The sequence below is a fragment of the Eleutherodactylus coqui genome, chromosome 7 (assembly GCF_035609145.1).
Source record: "Eleutherodactylus coqui strain aEleCoq1 chromosome 7, aEleCoq1.hap1, whole genome shotgun sequence".
Taxonomy (NCBI): Eukaryota; Metazoa; Chordata; class Amphibia; order Anura; family Eleutherodactylidae; genus Eleutherodactylus; species Eleutherodactylus coqui.
Window position 1 is genome coordinate 134,801,588 of NC_089843.1, and position 22,259 is coordinate 134,823,846.

The window sequence follows — 22,259 nt, forward strand, 5'->3', positions numbered from 1 at the left end:
GTAGATTCTGGAGATCTTCACATGGAAAATAGCGCAGTCGAATGACAGACCTCTCAGCAGAACCCCAAAGGAGTGATAAATGGAGGGCACAGGGCTGGCTGGTATCCATTAGTTTAGGGAGCAAACTTGTATTTTTTTTTTTTTCTTGGGTATTATATGTTTAATTTTTTTTCTGTTGTTCTTGTTCTTTCATACCCACTTTTATATGAAGGAGACTAAAGAGGTTCTGCAGGACTCTTACTATAATTAAGGTCGCCTGCACACAGGCGGATTTGCATTGCGGTATCCGGAGCAGGCATCCGTACAAATACCGCCCATAGCATGCCATAGCAAAACGCAATTTCCTCTACACGATCGGAAATCGACTGCGATTTTTCCACTTGAAGAGAAATCGCAGCATGCTGTGCAGACGACATCCATTGAACTCAATAGGCGGCGTTGATTACGTGCCCATTGAGATCAATGGGCGCACTTGCGCATACTCGGTAAAATAGAAGCGTTCTTTGCTTTTGCGTTTTGCGCAGTACTACCATGGTAATGTGAGCTGAACAGAGTAAGGCAGTGCATTTAATTGCCTGTGAAGGACCGCGTATCAGACGCACGCACATCGCATGGGGAATATGCGGTAAACTTGCGCTTCTGTGAGCCCCGGCTTATCCTGAGGAAAGGTCATCCATAGTAAAACCCCTTTAATTTCCCTGGCATAAAAGTATACATGACAACACAAACCTCGTGTAACTAGATTATGGGGTGTGCCGGTACTGTTGTCAGGACGCAGCCTCTCTAACATACGTGCCGGCTTCCCCCCGGTCAGCTGGTCTCGCCTGCTCCTAAATTGTTGAGGCATAAGAAAGGGTGACCTAAAGATAGTCTCCGGCAGCGCTGCTGCTGCGAGGATCAGCTGTGTGCACATAGCCATAAATGGCCAGAGGAATTGGAGATGGCACCTTGCATCGGCCGGACGGGGGAGCAGGTGCCGGCTGCCTCGCTTATGTTAACCACTTTTTAGCGTCACCTAATGAGCATTCCTCCCAGGGTATTGCTGTGTGTTCCTCCCTCTGACACGCTGCGTGTCGTCTGCCTTCTGTATCCCCGGGGGATTCCATGCACTGCTGCACTTATTGATCTCGTACCTGGTAATTCGCTCTTACAGTCCGGCTGCTTCAGGCTCCTTATTCCACTCTTGTCCTCAGATGCCCCCATAGTATATAATGCCCGTTTGGCCTTTTAAATGCCATGGGCTGTGAACCTTGTGCAGGCGGCTCTGATTACAGATCAGTATACAATGCAGCACAGGTTTAAAGTGTCACTTTTCTGCCCATGTAAAATATATTGTCACACAACCTCCTAAAATAGTTTCTTACTGCTATCAGATACGGTTTGCAGAAAGTACGCTGCAATACTTTGTTCACACACAGTACTGCAGCCGCTGGGTAAATGGGATATAGCACAATATACAAGTGGATGCAATGGCCATAGCATACCTGCCGCTGACGGCATCCCTCCCGCACGCTGTCATCGCAGTCTAGCTTGTTTCATTTTATGTTTTTAATCGCCCACTCTGTCGCTTAGCAACACTTACACAATGTAATTGCGTATGTACACGGTTTTGTACGCACCCATAGTGAACAATAGAGCTCTGTCGTGCGTAATACGCAGTAGGATAGAACATGCTGCATTCTTTTTTTTACTTGCCACAATGTAACACATGATCGCATAATACACAATTTATATTTGCTTGTGTAGCCTGGCCTAACACCCGCATGCAATCCGCCATTCTTAGGCCTCGTGCACACAGGGCATATCGAATTGCGGATTCCGCGCTCGTCACCGGCGCGGGCGATATGCTGCTCAGTTTGCCCATAGATGTGTGTGGAGATTCCTCTCTCCACACAACCAGGCAGATTTTTTTTATTTGCAGACACAACGTGCCGAAAATAAAATCGCAACATGCTCTATTTTAGAGGGGGATACGCACAGAAGGCTTCCATTGAAGTCAATGGAGGCTATCTGTCCTGCAGCCATGAGCATTGCAGAAGTGTCACTGGATCCGCATTATCACCTAGCGACGGCGCGGGGAAGTCTGTACTGCACATGTGCCGCGGCGCACTGATGGAACATCCGCAGAACAGAAGAAATGACTGGTAAGCAGGGTCGCCGGCTGCGGGCACAGGTGGATTCCATACGGGATTTCCCACGTGGAGTCCATGCGTGCCGTATCCATGAGGCTTTAATAAATCCGGACTGTATCTGACTGTATTTAGGCTCTCTGAATTCCAATGTCCACAGGCGGATCTGATTTGCAGAATCTGCATTGGTCACCTGGAAATCAAGCCGCACATAGGGAAGCATGCGCGTCCGCACATGAATTAAAGCTGCTGCAGCCTGTGACATTCTGTAAACCTGTCGCTGCAGCAGCTTGTTGGTAGACGGCTCAGGCTGACTGCAGCCTGTAAAGATGATGGCCTCAGGGAGCGTCGGCTGTTTTATTTTACACCTCAGGTTACCCTTTACTAACTCTGACAACCCCTTTAAGAGCCTCCGTTGTAGATTCCATCATACATGACGGAATTGATCGTGCAGCACTGGTCTTTCTGACGGATACCACAGTGGAAACAAACGGATCTCGTTATAAGTCAGTGTGGTCTGTCGTCAGCAGAGGCCATGGTGCGGATGTGAACCAAGTCTACGGCTCGGATCAGATGTCTGCTAGCTTCAGGCGTTCGGTCTGTTCCATAACCAAAGGAATGGAAATGTGAACAGCGCCTATTGCCTCGTTTAGTTGGAACCATTATCGTTGAAACGAAACAATCGTTCAGACGCGAGCCAATGACCGAATCACCAGTGGGAACTGAGAGGTCGTCGCTCAGTATCAGCCGACATCAAACCAGCGCTGCCTCGGTCACTAATCGTTCCGTGTTTCACATAGTAATGTCAGCCATTGAATAAGTGGTTCGCGATTCTATATTATGGTGTCTCTGGATGACCGTTTATCGCACTTTTCATAACAGGTTAATAAGACTGAAGTCTCCACAGCAAATGCTGAATCTCCTATTTCTAAAATGACTGTAGATGCTGAAATGCTGTAATTCACGAACACAAATGTTTCTAAAGGTGTTTATAAACCATCCGGGGATACAAGTAACATCTCTACTGACACGGTTTGTTGTGTTTGCAGTTGAGGCGTCTGTACACAGCAGCAATGTTCACTGCACAGACAAGACCATCGAGGCCGCAGAGGCGCTGCTGCACATGGAGTCTCCCACCATCCTGCGCGATTCCAGGAGTCCAGGTAAATAGTGTGTTTTGGTTTTTTCCCCCTCCTCACTTAATGCTAAACCTGATCGTATATGATATTACCATATAAGAGTATATCGCACTAATGCAATTGTACAATGATACTTACTTTTGCTTGTTATGACTACTAGCATTAGCTTATGGGGGCATATAAAATAATGTGTATATACAGGGTGCCGATGGTTGCTCTGGGCCAAGTGAAGGATCCAGAGCTGCCGTGCATCTAACCATATTAAAGGGGTTGTCCCGCGAAAGCAAGTGGGGTTCAGCACTTCTGTATGGCCATATTAATGCACTTTGTAATGTACATCGTGCATTAATTATGAGCCATACAGAAGTTATTCACTTACCTGTTCAGTTGCTAGCGTCCCCGGCTCCATGGAGCCGTCTAATTTCAGCGTCTAATCTCCCGATTAGACGCGCTTGCGCAGTCCGGTCTTCTCCCTTCTGAATGGGGCCGCTCGTGCTGGAGAGCTGCTCCTCGTAGCTCCGCCCCGTCACGTGTGCCGATTCCAGCCAATCAGGAGGCTGGAATCGGCAATGGAACGCACAGAGCCCACGGTGCACCATGGGAGAAGACCTGCGGTCCACCGTGGGTGAAGATCCCGGCGGCCATCTTCGCAAGGTAAGTAAGAAGTCACCGGAGTGCGGGGATTCGGGTAAGTACTATCCGTTTTTTTTTTTAAACCCCTGCATCGGGTTTGTCTCGCGCCGAACGGGGGGGCTATTGAAAAAAAAAAACCCTGTTTCGGCGCGGGACAACCCCTTTAAGCCTTGCCTGTGGCAGGGCTTAAAGAGACTGTCAATTACTTAGTCTATAAGCTAAGCTAAGATAGGCTCAAAGTAGCTGATACGCTGAGTCCAGGGATGTAAGGTTTTTTACTTGTTTAAGTGGTCCTCTCATTTTGTTGGTGCAGCTAAGTACTCTGACGGCAGCGTTCAGAGAGTTGGACAGCTGACTGTGAGGTATCGGCAAGGAGGGTAAGTATAAAACTTCCATCCCTTGTCTTGGCTTGTCAGCTACTTGGAGCCCATAAGCTTAGCCTATAGGGCTCAAAGCTGACAGATTCCCTTTCAATCTATGTCGATCAAAAATGCAATATACTGCAATACTGAAGTATGCAGTATATTGTGGAAGTGATAAAACGATTACAAGTCCAAGGGCCCAAAGGGGAAACCACAAAAAAGAGAAGTTAATATAAAAAAAAAAAAAAACACATTTCCCCTCAAAATAATCTAATCTAAACAATAAAAAGTTCAAATTTGGTCACCTCGTAACACAATAAATATTTGAATAAAAAGTTTTATATAAAGGTTGTATGTATACAAAAAATGTTAGCAGTAAGAACTGCAGCCTGCTCAGCAAGAAAAGAAGCTCTTGGACAGCCACAACAGAAAAATAAAGACATTATGGGACTCGGCCTATGGTGACAAAAAGCCCCCCCCCCCCCCCCCAAATGTTTTTTCATTTCTTTAAAAGGAGAGCATGAAAAAAACCCAGAAACATGAAAGGAGGACGTTAAAGGGTTAAAAACGTGTTCCAGAGTTATATTGTACTAGATTATGTGCAAGTGCAGCTTTTAAAGTGCCCGTTGTCATTAGAGACAACCCCTTTCAAAATGCATCCACTACAACTATCTGCATGTTGCACTATTTAGTATGGGAAAATGCCGGCGAGCGTAGCGGAAGCGGGACGGACCACATGAAAGCCAGTGGGGGTGCATTCGGGGCGGTTTATTTCCATCATGATGGAAAGGGGTTTCCATTTGCCTGCTATCAGGACTTGACTTAGAAAGAATTGAAACCCTAAAGCCATGTGAACAAGTAGTAACAGTGTCCAATAAATGTAACTGTAGTGGAGGCGGATGCTTATTAACTGGCCAGAGCCGTGTGTATAGTTACAGTAGCTATGGGTATATAATACAGTGTATCAACCAAGCAGGTCATACAACAGATGGAAAGTTTACAGAGCTTCACCTGTAGGCCTTATTCACATGGGCAAATTCAGTCAGTGAACAACTGACCTCCCTGCGAGTGTGTGTGTGTGTGTGTGTGTGTGTGTGTGTGTGTGTCACATCAGTTCCTCTTGAGGTTTTGCTTTTTTAAAGGGACTTGTCACTAGGTTCATGCTGTCTGAATCGCGAGCAGATGAACCTGGGACAGGTATGTACAATGTGCTCATGTACGTCATATTCTAAAATGCTGCACTTTGAAGTCTGATTCGGAAAGGGCGCTCCGAGTTACAGATGCAGCGCCACGCCGACATCTCCCCACCCCGATCATCTAGATTGACATCTCTCTCCCTGTATACAAGCAAGGAGAGGGCTATCATTCTTGCTGGCGCGGCGCCATCTCCGTGACTCGGAGCACCCTTAGAGTCTGCCAGCTAGGGTCTGATTCACAGAGACCATATTCAAACCCATTCGGACCCTATAATCACCCTTTCTCTGTCAGCCTTTAACATGCCATGGTCATATTGACCACGGCATGTAAAGGGTTAAACAGCGGGGATCAGAGGTTTTTGCTGTTCAAGCAAGTGCCAGGCTGTTAATTCAACAGCCCAGCACCCGCACCCCATCGCCTCCGATGCAGCTGGTGTTATGGGCTTTATTCTGATGCAATCGCCTTTTTGGCTGCCGTCAAAAGATGTATGAGCGATCGTTAGGGGGTTAAAGATAAATGCATGTACACCTTTTTTACGTGTTTTTTTTTTCTCATTCCAGTAGAAGTGTATGTACCACCATGTGTATCCACCCCAGAGTTTATCCATGCCGCCATGAGGCCAGATGTTATCACAGAGACTGTGGTAGAAGTGTCCACGGAGGACTCTGAGCCCATGGATTCCTCCCCCATCCCAATCTCTCTTGAACTCGGAGAGCCTATGAAGAAGAAAAAAGGTAATTTAATAGATTGCTCTTACGGCTGATTTTATTTCTTCTTCTAAGATGTGTAAATTAGTGCTGATAAGCTTGGCGGCTTCTGTAATGCAATAACTGTAGATTAATATGGGTTTATATGTCTGAACGCTCTAATGGCCTTGTCTGTATTGCAATATGTAGCTGGTCGTAAACCAAAGATGCAGCAGCCCACGTTTGCCAACGGTTCGCCAGATTTGGGAATAAAGAAAAAACCGCGGGAAGGAAAAGGTAAAAAAAAAAACATTGACAGGAATATGTTATATGAATGATTGACTGAAATCTGAAAGTCTGTAGTGGGACAATCCTTGTGGAAGGCAGTTTGGGTATAGCGCAGATACACATACATACACGCATACATACATACATTCACACATACATGTGTTATTTGTTCAGTTTGAAAAATGGAACAGAATTAAATGTTTTTTGTTTTTTTAATGAAAACCCATTGAATTGTTTAATGTCATTTTTTTTTTTTTTTCGTTTCTCTGCTCAAATGCAGCGGAGAAGCGAAAATGCACAATTGGTGCACACGCCAGTACAAACAAGCCCTAATACATGTACAAACATTATAGTTGTGGTCTTTTTAATGTTGCCACCTGCTATATATGCTGTATGTTGCGATTTGGCTTATTTTGGTTACCAAATATGAGCATAAGGCCGGCTGCACACGGCCGTGACGGGCTCCACCGCGGAATATTCCGCGGCGAAGCCCATCACGGCGCCCCCCAGAAACCCCATGCTTACCAGCGGATCCGGCGTCCTGGGTTCCGCATGACGCTTCGGCGTGATGCGCTGCAGCGTCATGTGACATGCTGGCCACGTCACAAGACACGCCCACAGCGTCACATGACGTGGCGGCGGAGAGGGGATTTCACGCTATCTTCCGCTGTGCTACAGAGGAAGATAGCGTGAGCGGACGGCTTCCATTGACTGCAATGGAAGCCGTCTGCGCGTACACCCGCGGCAAATAGAGCATGCAGCGGGTGAGGACGGGAGATTTCATGGTGCAGAATTCCGCGATGGAATTCCGCACCGTGAGCATTATGCTATTAGGTTCAATAGAACCTAATAGCAGGGGGCAACGCAGCGGATTTTCACCTTACGCAGCGGAAATCCGTCCGTGGGAAGGAGGCCTAAAAGAGGTATAATTTACAGAATCAGTGTGTTTGGTTTGTTTTTTTTTTTTGTTCACAGAATTTTGCTAGCATGCCTTTTACTTTCAGATGACCTCAAAGTATATTCTTGTGCGTACATGAAGAATAAAACTATTTCTCGCTCGTGTCATTGGGGTACACAGCAAAGACCGTGGGATATAGCTTCTGCCACTAGGAGGCGACACTAAGCACAAAAAGTTAGCTCCGCCCTCTGGCTATATCCCTCCTGCCGACAGCAGGCTAATCAGTTTTTAGCTTAGTGTCTCGTAGGAGGACGGTCGTGCCCGTTAGGGCTAGTTTTAAGGGCCAGGGTTAGACGGAGAGGCAGGACGCTCCCCATCAAACCCGAACGGAGAGGAGGGCGAACAACCTCGGGTTTGTCCAGGTTGCTTCTTGCCCGGCCCGCCTCAGAAGAAAAGGTGGCCCATCCGGATCATATATATCTGCATGTAGCCCGCCAGCGAGAGCCCCCCCATGTTTGGTGCAGAGGTCCGCATCCCCTTCCCATGGGCAGGCGATGTTACAGGGGTAGGCTGCTGGAACTGGGGAGCCGCTATTTCTACCAGCAAGGACGCAAGAGGTGAGTATGCGCTGGCGACCTTCCCTTCCCCCCTCCCTTGGCTCTCCCCGTACGTCGCGGCATGGCGTAGGGTAAGCGCTAGTGTGCCCATATTATAGTGCAGCGGCTGGCAGGTTAATCTCTCCCTCTGCTCCCTTTGAGCTAGCAGGCAGCGCAGGGGGCTGTTTCTGGGTGATGGCTTACCTGGTGGTGTTCTGGTGCTGGTATCAGGGCACGAGCATGCTGAGTTGGCATGGCTACACGCGGTGGTGTCCCGGCGAGGCCCCTTAGTAGCACAGCGCATTGACATAGTGCCGCCCGGGCTTTGGCTCCTGGCAATTGGGGGCACTCCTGCAGCATATGGGGCACAATAGGGGGCCTCTGTGCAGCCCTGGGCGCGGCAGCAACACTCTGGACTGATGGGGGCGTGGCTACGACTTGACCACGCCCTAGCACGCATGGGGGGCGTGGTTTCGCGGGACGCAGCGTAGGGGGCGTGGCTTAGCTGCGTAGGGGGCGTGGCCTCTTTGGGATGCACGGTGCCCCTCTCCGGCCCCTCCCTTCCTCCCTCCCTCTCAAGGATTGTGAGGAGGGATGATGTGGTGAAGCAGCATATTGGGAGATAGCGCGCCAAAGATTGAGACCGCCCTGCGCCTCCACTCCTTGCTGCTGTGCTTGCTCAGGCTGGTGTGCAGTAGAAGTCAAAGTTCCAGGAGGCCTCTTCAGCATCTGCAGGCTCTCGACTCAGCGGCTCCCCGGACCTCGACAAGGACCCAGGGTAAGCTGCCTGGCGGCGATCTTCCCCCTCTTGCTGCTCATCTCTCCTGCCGGCGGTTGGCATAGAGGAGGATAGTTTGCAGCTTTTTGCCAGGTCAAAATCCCAGCACCATGTCCGACCTCAGAGTTCTGAAGGCTGGACCAGGGACAGCAAGAGCAACGCGCTTGGCTTGCTCACGCCGTAACCTAGAGTTCGCATGCGGACAGGCTGAGCTATTTTGTAGAGACTGCTCCCCAGCGAAACAAGTGACAGTGCAAAGCACCCCTCCCCCGTTCAGCCCCCATTTATGGCCGAGCTGGAGTGGGCCCGCTCCTTGTCCCTTGCAGGGTCGATCCTCACTCGGGCGTCTGGTGCGATTTTGGAGAAGTTGGCACAGGACGCTTCCGGTTCATGTGAGAGAAACAGAGATGGCTCGCAGCGCGGCCGTCGGCGAAGACGGGACAGGCCCCCGGACTCACGGCGGTCCTCCCGGTCTCCATCCTCCTCGCCGTTTTGCGCTCCTCGGGTACGAGGTCGCGTCGATCATCGACAGAGAAGGTCTGTTCGGACGAGGATTGGTTTGACTCCTCCTCAGACTTTGTCATGGAGGAGGATCAGGTCCTTAGATTTTCGGCGATGGTGGAGAGCTTAGGGGATACGTTTCAGCTCACTGAGCAAGAGCCACAGGCGTCTGGGATCCTTTTCTTTTAGGCAGCCCAGACACTTCCTGAAGACCTTTCCTGCCCATGAGGCCTTTGACAAGGTCCTATCTAAGGAGTGGAAGGCACCGGGATAAGCGTTCCTTCCAAGTTTGGTTACTTGGACGGGAAATACCTCTTCTCGCAAAAGTTAGGAGAAGTAGTCGATCCCACCGCTAGTTGATTCGCCTATCTCTCGCCTGGCTAAGCCTATTATGCTGCCTACGGCGGAGTCCTCCTATCTCATGGATTTCAAGGATCGAAAGGTCGAGGCGTTGGCGAAGACCGTTTTCGAGGCGGTTAGGTCGGCTCTTAAGCCTGTGTTTGCCTCTTCCCGGGTCAGTAAGGCTATTACTGACTGGGCAAAACGGTTACGAGGGGGAGTCCTTGAAGGGGCTTCTCCCGGGAATTTGCCAGGCACAGCACAGCAGATGCAGCCAAACAGGTGGCTCGGGCCTCTGCAGCATCAATGGCAACTTGCCGGAGCCTATGGTTAAAATCGTGGGATGCAGATCCTTCTTCAAAGGGGTCGTTAATCAATATGCCCTTTGGAGGATCTCGCCTTTTTGGCGCCGAGCTAGTCGGGCTCATCTCAGAGGGTCAACGGGCATTCTAAGCTGAATGTTCTTGCTCTCGTCAGATGGCGGCCCCCAGCCAGCATGTCCGCCTGGGAGGCCCAGGTCCCGTTGACTTCTACGGGTAAAAGGAGCTCGCTTTTGCCGCAGCAGAGACTTTTGCCCCTGTCGCCGAACGAGTTCTCGCAGGATGGAGAGGAAAGGTCCGCAGGAGCGGGTATAAAGGAAGAGGACTCCCTTTAAACCAAGGTCTCTTGGCGTGGGCCTCAGCCTACGAGGAGTTCCAAAAGCCCTCCGCATGAGGGACTGCCCCCACCTGTTTCCGGATAGGGTGGGGGGTCGGCTTCTCTAGGTCAGCCAGGTCTGGTCGACTCATGTCTCAGATACCTGGGTGCAGGAGGTCGTGTCCAGGGGCTATGCAATAGAGTTCCTGATGCAACCACACGTCCGCCCCCTTTTTTTCGGCCCAGAACCCCGAGGGACCCAGGGAAAGCAGCAGCTATCCTCAAGGCGGTCCACACTCTCTATTTTGCAGGGGGTGGTGCAAGCTCTCCCCGAGCATCACTGTGCGGGGTTCTACACTAATCCTTTGGTGGTCCCCGAAAAGGGTGGCTGTCTGTCCGATTGTGGCTCTAAAGAAATTGATCAAGTTGGTGGCGGTTCGTCATTTCCGCATGGAATCTGTACGACCGGTCATCGCATCCTTGGAGGCAGGGGAGTTCCTTTCCTCGATAGATATCCAGGATGCATATTTACAAATCCCCATTCATCAGGCGCACCAGCGCTTCCTCCGATTCGGGCACTGGATCGGATGGTTTCCAGTTCACAGCGTTGCTTTTCGGGCTGGCAACAGCTCCCAGGGTGTTTACAAGAGTCTTAACCGCAGTAATGGCATTCGTGCATTCCAGGGGGGTCGTTGCCATGCCATATCTGGACGACATCCTGGTAAAGCCCCGACCCAGCGGGACAACCTGGAGAGCCTGCAGATTGCCTTGGACACTCTTCCAGGTTTGGCTGGCTGATTTATTACAAGAGGCATCTCTTGTGCCAGCACAATGCATGGTGTACCTGGGGATGTGCTTCGACACGATTCTGGGTCGAGTGGCTCACCCGGAGGCAAAACACCAGCTGCTGCAGAAGCAAGTACTGTCCCTTCTATGACGGCAACTGGTGGCGATCCGCCATGCAATGAAGGTCTTGGGCCTAATGGTCTCGTTTCTGAGGCGGTTTCATTTGCCCAGTTTGGGTTGGCATGATCCCTCGATCGGAAGGTAAGCATTCCACCTGGGGTTCAGCAGTCACTCCAGTGATGGTTGGACTGGCCACGCATTCAGCAGGGCAGGTCGTTCCTGCGCCTGCAATGGCAGGTGCTGGCTACAGACGCCAGCATGTCAGGCTGAGGGTGCGCGCTGGGGGATCCGGTGGCACAAGGAACCTGGTCCAGGCAGGAATCCGGTCTCTATATAAATGTATTGGAGCTGCAAGCAGTAGTCCGGACCTTGCAGTTCTTTGCACATCGGCTGGAGGGAATGCCAGTGCGACCGCGGTGGCTTACATAAGCCATCAGGGCGGGACCTGCAGCAAAGGAGTCACTGGATCCGATGGCATCCCGCTTCAGACAGAAGCTTCCAGCCTAGCTGGCCAGGTCAAGGGATCCCAGAGCACTAGCAGCAGATGCGCTAATGGCTCCCCGGACGGGTTGTCATTACCCCTAGGTCTTCCCGCAAGCTCCTCATTTCCCGGCTGCTCTGGAGAAACAGGAAGGAGGGCTACCTGTGATTCTCTTAGTCCCAGATTGACCGCAAGAAACATGGTATGCGGAACTCGTGGACCTGGTAGCAGTCGTGCCCTGGTGGTACCCCTGTGAAAAGATCTGCTCTCTCAGGGTCCCCTCTACCACCAGAATTTGGCTACGCGGCATTGGACGGCGTGGCGGTGGAGGCCACGGTACTGAGGGCACGGGTTTCTCAGACCCAGTTATTCCAACAATGATTAGGGCTAGAAAGCCGTCGTCATTGAAAGTATTTCACCGGGTAATTCCAAAGAACAAACACTAGAATATGGTGTGCTGTATTGTCAGCTTGCTCACTTCACTACCACTGACGAGGGCTCTGTGCAGCCAATACGTGTCTGGTTAGAGATGGGTACACCTGGCAATTTTAAATATGACTAAATAGAGAGGATTACAAATTTTGCTCTGCAGGCAAGCGTGGATTACACTTTTTCCTGCATGGAATTTTTTACCATATCACCGGGTGTGGAAAACATCCCTTCGCTGGTGCGAGCAGAGGGGGGCACACCCGAGGCATTTCTCGTTGGCTCGCCTCCTTGTCTTTTCTCCAGGACGGGTTGGACTTGGGCCTGAGCCTCAGCTCCCTTAAGGGATAGGTTCCGGCCTTTTCGGTCTCCGATGCCACCCTGGGACCTAAAACGGGTTCTGGATGCCATACAGGCTCATCCGTTTGAACCATTAGTGGAGATATCGCGGCGGCTGATGTCCTGGGAGGTTGCCTTCCTGGTGACGGTTACCTCTTCGCGCAGGGTGTCGGAGATTGAGGCTCTGTCGGCAAAACCACCTTTTACGGTTTTTCACCAGGATGGGGTGGTGCTGTGACCGGTGCGGTCTTTTCTCCCAAAGGTGGTGTCAACCTTCCACATTAATGAAGACCTTGTACTACCATCGTGTCCAGAGACTGTTCACCCTAGGGGACGGGCTCTGCATACCGTAGACCTAGTCCACGCCTGAGGACGTATTTGGACCAGACCGCGTCCTTCCGGCGCTCGGGTTCCCTGTTTGTGATACCGGATGGTCCGAGACGTGGTCTTGCAGCATCAAAAGTGACAGTTGCTCGCTGGTTTCGTTCGGCAGTGGTGGAGGCCTACCAGGTTAGAGGTTAGACACCGCAGTTTCCGGTGACGGCACACTCCGCCAGGGCACTGGGGGCTTCATGGGCGGTAAATCACGGGGCCTCAGTGTCACAAGTGTGTAGGGCGGCTTCCTGGGTATCCCTGCACGCCTTTTTCTAAATTTTATCAGATGCATACGTTTGCATCAGCCGACGCTTGCTAGGTCAAAAGGGTTTTACAGACGGCTGTAAACTGACTGCATGCGTTTATGATTTTTGTACCCACCCTCGGGGACGGCTGTGGGACGTCCCACGGTCTTTGCTGTGTACCCCAATGACACGAGCGAGAAAAGAGGATTTTTACTCACCGTAAAATCTCTTTCTCGTCTCGTCATTGGGGGACACAGCACCCACCCCTCTTTCTTTATATGACACAGTGGTGGTCCTGGTCGGACTCCGGATTCTGTAAGTCACACATGGTCATGTGTTTTTCATTACAGTTAAATTTTGTTGATGTGTCATATTGCTAACTATTGTTGTCTCTCGGTTCCCGCATGGCTACTCCAACTGCTGGCATGACAAACTGATTAGCCTGCTGTCGGCAGGAGGGATATAGCCAGAGGGCGGAGCTAACTTTTTGTGCTTAGTGTCGCCTCCTAGTGGCAGAAGCTATATCCCACGGTCTTTGCTGTGTCCCCCAATGACGAGACGAGAAAGAGATTTTACGGTGAGTAAAAATCCTCTTTTCTGGCCATTTTAGGACTTGTATGTGGCATCTCTCACCAGTTTTTCCTCTCTGCAGTCTGCAGCTCTAGTTGTCAGTGAGCTGGTGGGTGCAGCCCAGATGCCTCCATACAGTACACACCTAGTAAAGCAGCTTGCCTTCTCTCTATTAAGTAACAGCATCATGGAGGACATTCTATATCTACACTGCTCAGTACTGCTGTATCAGTGTGATATAAACACTATTTCCTGCTGCTCTGCCTCCAGCTCCCTTCTCCCTCTACTTTCCATAGGTTTCTGTGTCCTCACCCTCGTCTACTCCCTGTAAATCTTCTCGCTGTCTGTTATTAGAGGCAGCCTTCACATGACGAGGCAATGGACAGTAAATTAGAAGGAAGTGTGACCCCGGTGCTGGCACATTACAAAGAGATTTCAATCCAAAAACATAATTTTAGTTAAACTAATTGTCCCTTTTGCTAGTTAGGGCATTTGCTCTTCTGTAAGCATGCTTGTTCAAAGTGTCATGTCCATTTACATTAAAATACCTGCCAGAAAATGTTGTTTCTCCAAGTGGATGTAACACTGATATGTGATCCTAGAGTTACTTTTTTTGGTTTTCTCTAGGAAATACAACTTACCTATGGGAGTTCCTCTTGGACTTGCTTCAGGATAAGAATACCTGCCCCAGATACATCAAGTGGACGCAAAGGGAAAAAGGCATCTTCAAGCTGGTGGATTCTAAAGCAGTTTCAAAACTTTGGGGGAAACACAAGAACAAACCAGACATGAACTATGAGACTATGGGGAGAGCTTTAAGGTAACAAGGAAGCGCAGGCAGCCTAGTGCAATGAATGCAGTGCTGTTGTGCAAAGCTAAGAAAATCCTGCTTGTACTTGGAGTGATCTCGTTAATCTGACTCCCCACCCACACAGTGATTGACAGCTTTCTTGTAGAAGCGTAGGGAAGGAAAAGTATTCAGACCAATATATAGGCACATGCTATGTAGTTCTCTACATGATGCGTGCACAGAATAAGTCTGCTGGAAGTCTTCAGCAGCGGGTTTGATAATTGGCACAGAAGAAATGGCAGGGAAGGTAAGTATAAAACTTACATCCCCAGGCTCTACATGACACCTCTGGCAGCCTGGGTGCAGTACACAGCACAAGGAGCTAAGTGGGGAACCAAGATGGAATATCCCTTTAAAGGGAAACTGTCAGCTACTTTAAGCCTATAAGCTATTCTTATGGGCTTGAAGTAGCTGACAGTTTCCCTTTAATAGGGGGATTCCATCTGGGTTCCCCATGTAGGTTCTTGTGCTGTGCACTGCACCCAGGCTGCCAGAGGTGTTAGACGAGGGTTGAGGAGACTAGTTGCCACACTTTTCAGGAATAAACACCTCAGATAAGAATACTCTTTAATGCCTTGCTACATTATTATGTACATTTCGGGAGGGGAGGACCCTTCCCGCATCCTGACATCCATGTACCCAGTGGTGATCACACATTGCACAAAATCTGTACCCACTCTGTCATCGACTAGAGGACAGCTGGGATTTACAGCAATTCCATGGCACTAACTGTCCTGGGCGTTTAAACCCCTTTAACCACCCAACAGTTTAGGACGAGCTCAGTTTGTTCTGCAAGATGAGGACATTACAGTTTTAGGTAAACTGGGCTTGTTCTACTTTAAAAGACTGTAGCTCTGGTTCTATCAGAACGATCAATGTGCTTTGGTGTTATTTTAACCCTTTGCAATCCAATTTTGCATTCAGGGTTTCCTAGGGGGCTTTCTCTTTCTGCCATTATTCAATGGCGCTATCTGCTGGCTAGAGCCAGTACTGCGGTATGGGACATGCTGGAGAGGCCCCGACAACAGAGCGGCCAATAATATACAGTAAGAATACCCTGCCGGACGTCTTCCAACATTGGAGCTGTACAGACTTCAATCAGAATGTCTTTAGATGTCACAGTGGATTGGAAAGGGTTAAAGCAAAGATGCCAAAAGCATGTTATCGCTTAGAAAACGGACATAGAGTAGTTTGAAGTGGGGTCGGGAATATTGAATTTAGTGGCAGCAGAAAAGAACCTGTAATTCTCCTGTCTCTCTCATCGCCCCAAGAAATAGGTGACATGATTTGTTCGTCCCCCCCCCCCCCCCCCCCAATCAATCAGAGAGCATATTTGCACTCTGATTGTCACATATGTTGTTTTTCCCAGGAAAGCTGTGGGGGGGGTGGGGAGTACTTGGTCATCTAATCACTCCTCTACACAAAGGGGTTTAAATTCGGCTCCATCCTCTGTGTTATTGCAGCGCTGAGCTGATCTGTCTGGGTCCTGAGTGGTGGACCCCAGCCGATCAACTATTGATGACCTATCCTGAAGATAGGTCATCAATAGTATTTCACTGGAGAACCCCTTTAACCCCGATGATGTTGCAGTCATTGTTTTTGTTTGATTACTTACCTTACACAAGGCTTTAAATATTTAAAGAAAACAAAAAAAACCGTACACATAATTGGTGTCTCCACATCCATAAAACCCCGGACTATAAAATACTACATTATTTATCCACAATAGTACGTTTAATTTTTTTTTTAAATGCTAAAGCCGAATGCAGACAGCCGGGTCAGATTATGACTGCGAGATTCTTGCAGCGGGATGCGACCCTGTGCTCCTGCAGTGACCTCCGGCTTACCTGTTCGGCGTCTTTGCTCTGCGGATGTGCCGGCTGGTGCACAGCTGTACATGCGCAGTGCAGAGCCGGCGTGTCAGCGATGACGCGGCCGTGCGAGGCTCGCACTGAAATAGGACATGCCATGTTTTTTCATCGTGCGAGTTTTCTGTGTGCGGCATAAGTTAGGTAGTTAATACATTATATTTACATGCAATTCATCCCGCCAAATACCAAGTGTCCTACAACTAAATTGGTGACAAAATAAGAGTTATGGTTGTTGGAACACAAAAGGGGGAATGACTTACTGGTTCTCAAGGCTAAAATTAGTTTTGTTGTTAAGGGGTTAAAAATGCACAGAAGAGAACTAAATTCTACGCTAAATATATTTATACGAGATTTAATATCTACAATAAAAGAAGTGGCCTTTTCGGGATTGTTTTTCCAAATTGCATATGACTGTTGGGGGTTAAACACACATGAGCCTCCCGTGGATCGTGCGCTTCACATACATGGGGGGGGGGGTATTCATGTGATTTAACTTTATTTTTTTCACTTTAGATATTACTATCAAAGAGGAATTCTAGCAAAAGTGGAGGGTCAGAGGCTTGTATACCAGTTCAAGGAGATGCCCAAGAACATTGTGGTCATAGAAGATGACAAAGCGGAGCCCTGCACAGAAGAGCTGGTATCTCCACTGGATGACAAGTCGCTGGAGCGTGTATCTATCCCTACAGAGGGTATACTTAAAATGTCCATGCCAGCTCGGATAGAGAAAAGCCCAACGCAACAAACCTCTCCCAGAAAACCTAGGCTAGTAAGCTTGGCATCTCCTATCAGTGAGATATCTCCTCACTCGCCCACCAGCACCACACCAAACCCAGCACCGAGGTCAGTATCTGATGATAGCTTTTGTGTTCATTGTTTTGTCATTATTTTTTTTTTTTTTTTTTAAATCAATTACGTAATTGCCAAGAAGCGCGGGCATTGTTAGGCCGGTGGCACATGAACGGGTCGGATTTCGCATGTGGGAGCTCGCAGCGGAATCCGTCCCTGTCCCTGGCTGGTGACGGCATGTACCTTTTGGATAATCTGTAAGCAATGACGCGGGTGCCTGCGTACTAGCCGTAATGTTAATTGTGCATAGGCAACGGGTTGGACGGCTTCCATTGACTTCAATGGAATCCATTCGAAAATAGAACATGCTGGGATTGTATTATTTTTTTTTCCTCCACTCGCGGAAATCGCAATTTGATTATGTGAGTGTGTAGGAAAAATGCTATTTTTGCATAGCATGTTCTGAACGGTATTTGCTCTGGATCCACGATGCAGATCTCGACCTTGGATTCTGCAATGCAAATACATTCATGTGCCACTGGCCTTAGGCCAGTCTCATACGGATGGGTCGGATTCCGTATGCAGGAGCCCGCAGCGGCATCCAGCCCTGTCCTCGGCCAGTGTCTGTGCATACCTTTCAATTTCTGTATTGCGGAGGGACGCGGTGAGTCGCCACCGGTCATACGCATACAGAACACTTTAAAAAAAAAAAAATCTTTTTCCTTTGCTGTCACTAGGCCATGACGCAGGTACCCATGGGCGCCGGATCGGATGGCTTCCATTTACTTCAATGGAAGCCGTCTATGAAGAATCCGTAGAAGGAATAGAACATGCTGCAATTTTATTTACGCAAACGGTTGCTGTTCGCTCGTGTGAGTGGACATGTGAATGCTGTATTCTTTAATGGATGTTGATCGTCCGGCGGGTGACAGTTGCGGATTCCGCAATTCAATTCCAGTCGTGTGAGACCGACCTTAGGCTTCTAAGAATCGGGGCCAGAACAAGTGACCACCGATGTCACCAAAGCATACCTGATTTTTAGGGACCAATGCATATCAGCTAATATGCCATCGCCAGCTTAGCATGGTTGCTCCATTAACTGTGTATCAAGGGCAATACCATATTTAGATTATTTTAGAAAACTACCGCAGTCGCCCACCTAGTGTGTTGGGCGCAATTCAATTTGTGTAATAGGTCTTGTCTTCCTCCATTCCCGACACACAGCTATTTACCAACCGTCACAATTTTTTTTAGGCCTTCACAGCTTGGTAGGTTGGCTTACGGTACTTCACACAGAGCTCCCCCTGCTGGCCGGCTGTCAGTTATTTTAGAAGCTGTGCTACAATGCAGTTCTATAAAAACATAGTTGGGGCTTATGGTGTGGGATCTGAGCCTTACTACCAAGCATTAATGGCCCTTTTTCAACGCATGACCTATCCTCTGGGTACATCTGGACATCATTAGTGTACAGAGAAGGAAGTGGGAGCGCTGGTCCTATCCCTAATAAGGAGCAGGAAGTGTAATGGAAATACAGCACTCCTATGGATTTCATTGGGAGTAAAGCTGGTGCTTCCACTCAGTAATCGGTTGGGAAAAAAGTCCAGAATACCCCTTTTAACATGCACCTATAGACCTTCTACATAGCAAATTAGTGAGCGAATCGGACATACTAGTTCTTATTTGGCCAACAGCAGTCTTAAAAGTTACCAGCTCACTAAAACTTTTTTTGGTGCATTCTAAGCACTGGGAGTAACATTGTCATGAAGAGTTCTTGAAGTCTTATACCATTTATATGCTGACCATCTCTTTGAAAAAGCCACTTCCTAAACCAGAGCAGACTTCCTATGACAAGATACTCAGTTCCTCCATATATTACACATCTTTGTAATCTTTTTAGCAAAGCCCACTTTTCAATGCAATGTTGAGTGGTTGTCTGAGGTTTCGCCGTGTTTTAAGATTCCCCTTTCCAAAAGTAATAATCTGACGTTTCTTTACAGGACTGTTCGTGTTGCAATGCAAGTGCCTGTTGTGATGACTTCCCTGGGCCAGAAGATTTCCACTTTGGCCGTCCAGTCCATGAACCCAGGGTCCCCGTTATTAGCCAATACCAGCCCCACCACTGCATCAGCTCCAAAGGTTGTCATCCAGACGATACCAACGATGATGCAAACCTCCTCAGATAGTGACAAATATACAGTTCAACCTGCCAAAATTATAACCATCCCAACCTCTCAGCTCACCCAGTGTCAGCTGCAGGCAAAGCCCAACTTAAGCGGTGCTGGGGGTCTGAATCTGGTGGGCACTCCACTGACTGTGAGAGCACTTACTCCTGTATCCATCGCCCACGGGACCCCCGTAATGAGACTAGCTATGCCTGCACAGCAGGCCCGCTGCCAGACGCCACCTCGGGTCATTAGCACCCTTATTAAAGGACCTGAAATGAAATCGGACATAGTGGTGAGCAGGCAGGATGGAGAAATGAAAACATTTCAACTGGTCAAAGAGGAAAAACCAGGAGAAGGGGGCAAAACAGTAACTCATGTTGTGGTTGTTAGCGCCCCTGCTGGACTTACCTTGCCAGTGACTGTCAAACAAGAAGGGACGGTGGTCTGTGAAAAGTGAGAAACATTCCACCAGCGTGTTGTGAGATTTGGGTAAAACTGACAATTCATGAAACACAGACAATAAACTTATTCTGTGGAAGAAAGGGACGCGGTTCCAGTCCAGCGAGACTCTAAAGCAAGTGACTGTGTGGATGGGCAGCGTAAAGGAAAGACCTTCTACTGGAAACGAGGGATGTTGGTTCACATACTGATGGGAATATGGCCTCTACGATCACAAATAAGTGACCACAAAGGAAACGAATGAAAACTTAAAGGGACCAAAGTGTTCATTCATTCATTCATTCTTACATACATAGATCTATTTTTAGGTTACACTAAAGAAGGTGGAACACTAAAATTACTTTTCAGAGTGGCTGTTTGTTCTCCCAAACTTCAAAAGCAAAGATTAGGTCAAAGTGGAATTGTAAATTATCATGTTTTTTATTTCTTTATATATATATATATAAATATAGTATATATGAGTTTTTTTTTTAATACCAGCAATTTATACCACTGTGTACAAATAGCCCTCATTTAACCGGTGCTATGTGACAACTCTGCTAACCGAGTACGTGACGTTGTGCGTGTAGAAGAGACTCCATTTTCAGTTTTTTTGACGCGCAGATGAGGTTTGGGTTAGGAAGCAGATTTCATATGGAAGCCTTAGACTGATTCAATTTTATTTTTCCTTGGAATAAGCTAACGGCTTGTTTTTTGTGTAAAGCAATCTTTTTATATATAAATATATTATAGAAAAATATGGAGAAAAAAAAAAACCTTGTACCTAGCACAGTATTGGCATAGAATTACTTGTAACATATTTTATATGGTAGATTAAAGTCTGATTGTTTTTTTGTTTTTTTTTAAATGCCTTTTTTAAAAATGGCTGGATATGTCTAAAAAAACATCCTGAGCTGCCAACCTTTCAGTCAGTGAAGGGTTAAATAGTGGGCACCCCGACGGGCAAATCGGCCAACTACTGCAACTTGCTTTTGTCACACGGAATCCATGCATACATTTCAGTTCCTGCTGTCCATCAGAAAGGTCACCGCACGCATGAACCCCTTTTTTTTTTTTTTTTTTTTTTGGAGTGCAAGCATTTTGAAGCCTGCTATTTTTTTAGTTGAGGTTCTGATGGGGCGGTCTGGGGGAGGGGTTGGGGATAAAGTACCAGTGTTCAGAATGAACTACAATAGTTTGTATATTCAACATTTGAAGTATATTCTATTTTGTTGTACTCTTGTTTCAAAGTGTATTCAAGTAGATTTTACTGCAATATAGAAATTGAATTTCATGCCTGGTCTCATTTTCCTCCAGTATATTTTTAGATTTTTTTATTTTTAATCTTTTATATATTCATACAGTGAAAGTCCAGTAATCTGGCATATTCGGGTTCTGGTAATCAGATGTTCTGGTTTACTGGAAAGTCAATAAACACTTACCGTATATACTCGAGTATTAGCCGACCCGAGTATAAGCCGAGTCAACAAGTTTTACCACAAAAAACTGGGAAAACCTATTGGCTCGAGTATATACTAAGTAAAAAACAAAAACAAACCTCCATACTCGCCTCCCAGCCGGCGTCTGTTTCTGCTCAGAAAGCTTCTTGAATTCTCCTCGCTGTCATCCCCCACGGTCCTCTGTGCTTGGCTCTGTCAACGCTGTGTAAGTAAACTCTGTGATTGGATTGAGCGCCAGCCAATCACAGCTGCCGTTCGATCCAATCACAGCTCTTACTTACACAGCGCTGATGGTGGAGGATTTGAAAGCCGAGCAGGGAGATCACAGCGGGGAGAATTCTGAAGCAGTTTGTGTGCAGCAAGCTGCTTTAGAATTCTCCCCGCTGTCAGCTCCGTTTGGCTTTCAAATCTCCCACCGTCAGCGCTGTGATTGGATCATACGTCAGCCAATCACAGACGGCACTCAATCATTCACAGTAAATCAGTGAATGATCGAGCACCTGCTGTGATTGGCTGGAACTCGATCCAATCACAGCGCTGACGGGGGGGGGGGGGGGGGGGGAAGAGCATTCAAGGAGCCTGCCATATCGCCACCGGGGACACAGACCCCAGCTGGGAGGTGAGCAATGGAGGTTTTTTTTGTTTTTTTTTAACCCTTCCCTGACTCAAGGAACGATTTCAGCACAAAAAAATGTGCTGAAAAACTCTGCTTATACTTGAGTATATATGGTAAATATAGATGAGACATTCCATTTTTTCCTCTTCCAGCGTAGGAGCAGGAAAAATGGATGCCAGCCACGGCTGGATCGGTCATGTGATGGAAATGAATAGCGCTTCATGAACCCCTTTGACTAGAATGCAATCTTTTGGGGTTTTTTTATGCTGCCTGGCATTTTACTGGACAAAATAGCACAGAACGACTGGCTATTTCTGTTAATGGTTTCTCCAGTTACAGTACTGTGAAAAAGTATTGAGCAGATAAGAAAAATGTCAATTAATAAAATGCAAAGTGAATGAACAAAAGAGAAGTCTAATTCAATATTTGGTGCAACAGGAGCTGGAGAGCGGTACAATAATGAATGTCCGCAGGCAGCAGTGAAACATGGTGGAGAGCGGTACAATAATGAATGTCTGCAGGCAGCAGTGAAGCACAGTGGAGAGC

General features: G+C 48.0%; 1 protein-coding gene across 2 annotated transcripts in view; it reads left to right on the forward strand.

Moving 5' to 3' along the window:
* The window catches only part of ELF2 (E74 like ETS transcription factor 2), a 93,854-nt gene extending 72,923 nt beyond the window's left edge, over positions 1 to 20,931 (forward strand). For both annotated transcript variants that reach the window (XM_066573738.1, XM_066573739.1), the window contains 6 exons: positions 3,179 to 3,292; positions 6,021 to 6,194; positions 6,357 to 6,443; positions 14,152 to 14,344; positions 16,759 to 17,088; positions 19,032 to 20,931. In XM_066573738.1, coding sequence (XP_066429835.1) covers positions 3,179 to 3,292; positions 6,021 to 6,194; positions 6,357 to 6,443; positions 14,152 to 14,344; positions 16,759 to 17,088; positions 19,032 to 19,656 — 1,523 coding nt within the window. In that variant the 3' untranslated portion in view covers positions 19,657 to 20,931. The remainder of the gene's footprint in view (positions 1 to 3,178; positions 3,293 to 6,020; positions 6,195 to 6,356; positions 6,444 to 14,151; positions 14,345 to 16,758; positions 17,089 to 19,031) is intronic.
* Positions 20,932 to 22,259: the final 1,328 nt, after the last annotated feature.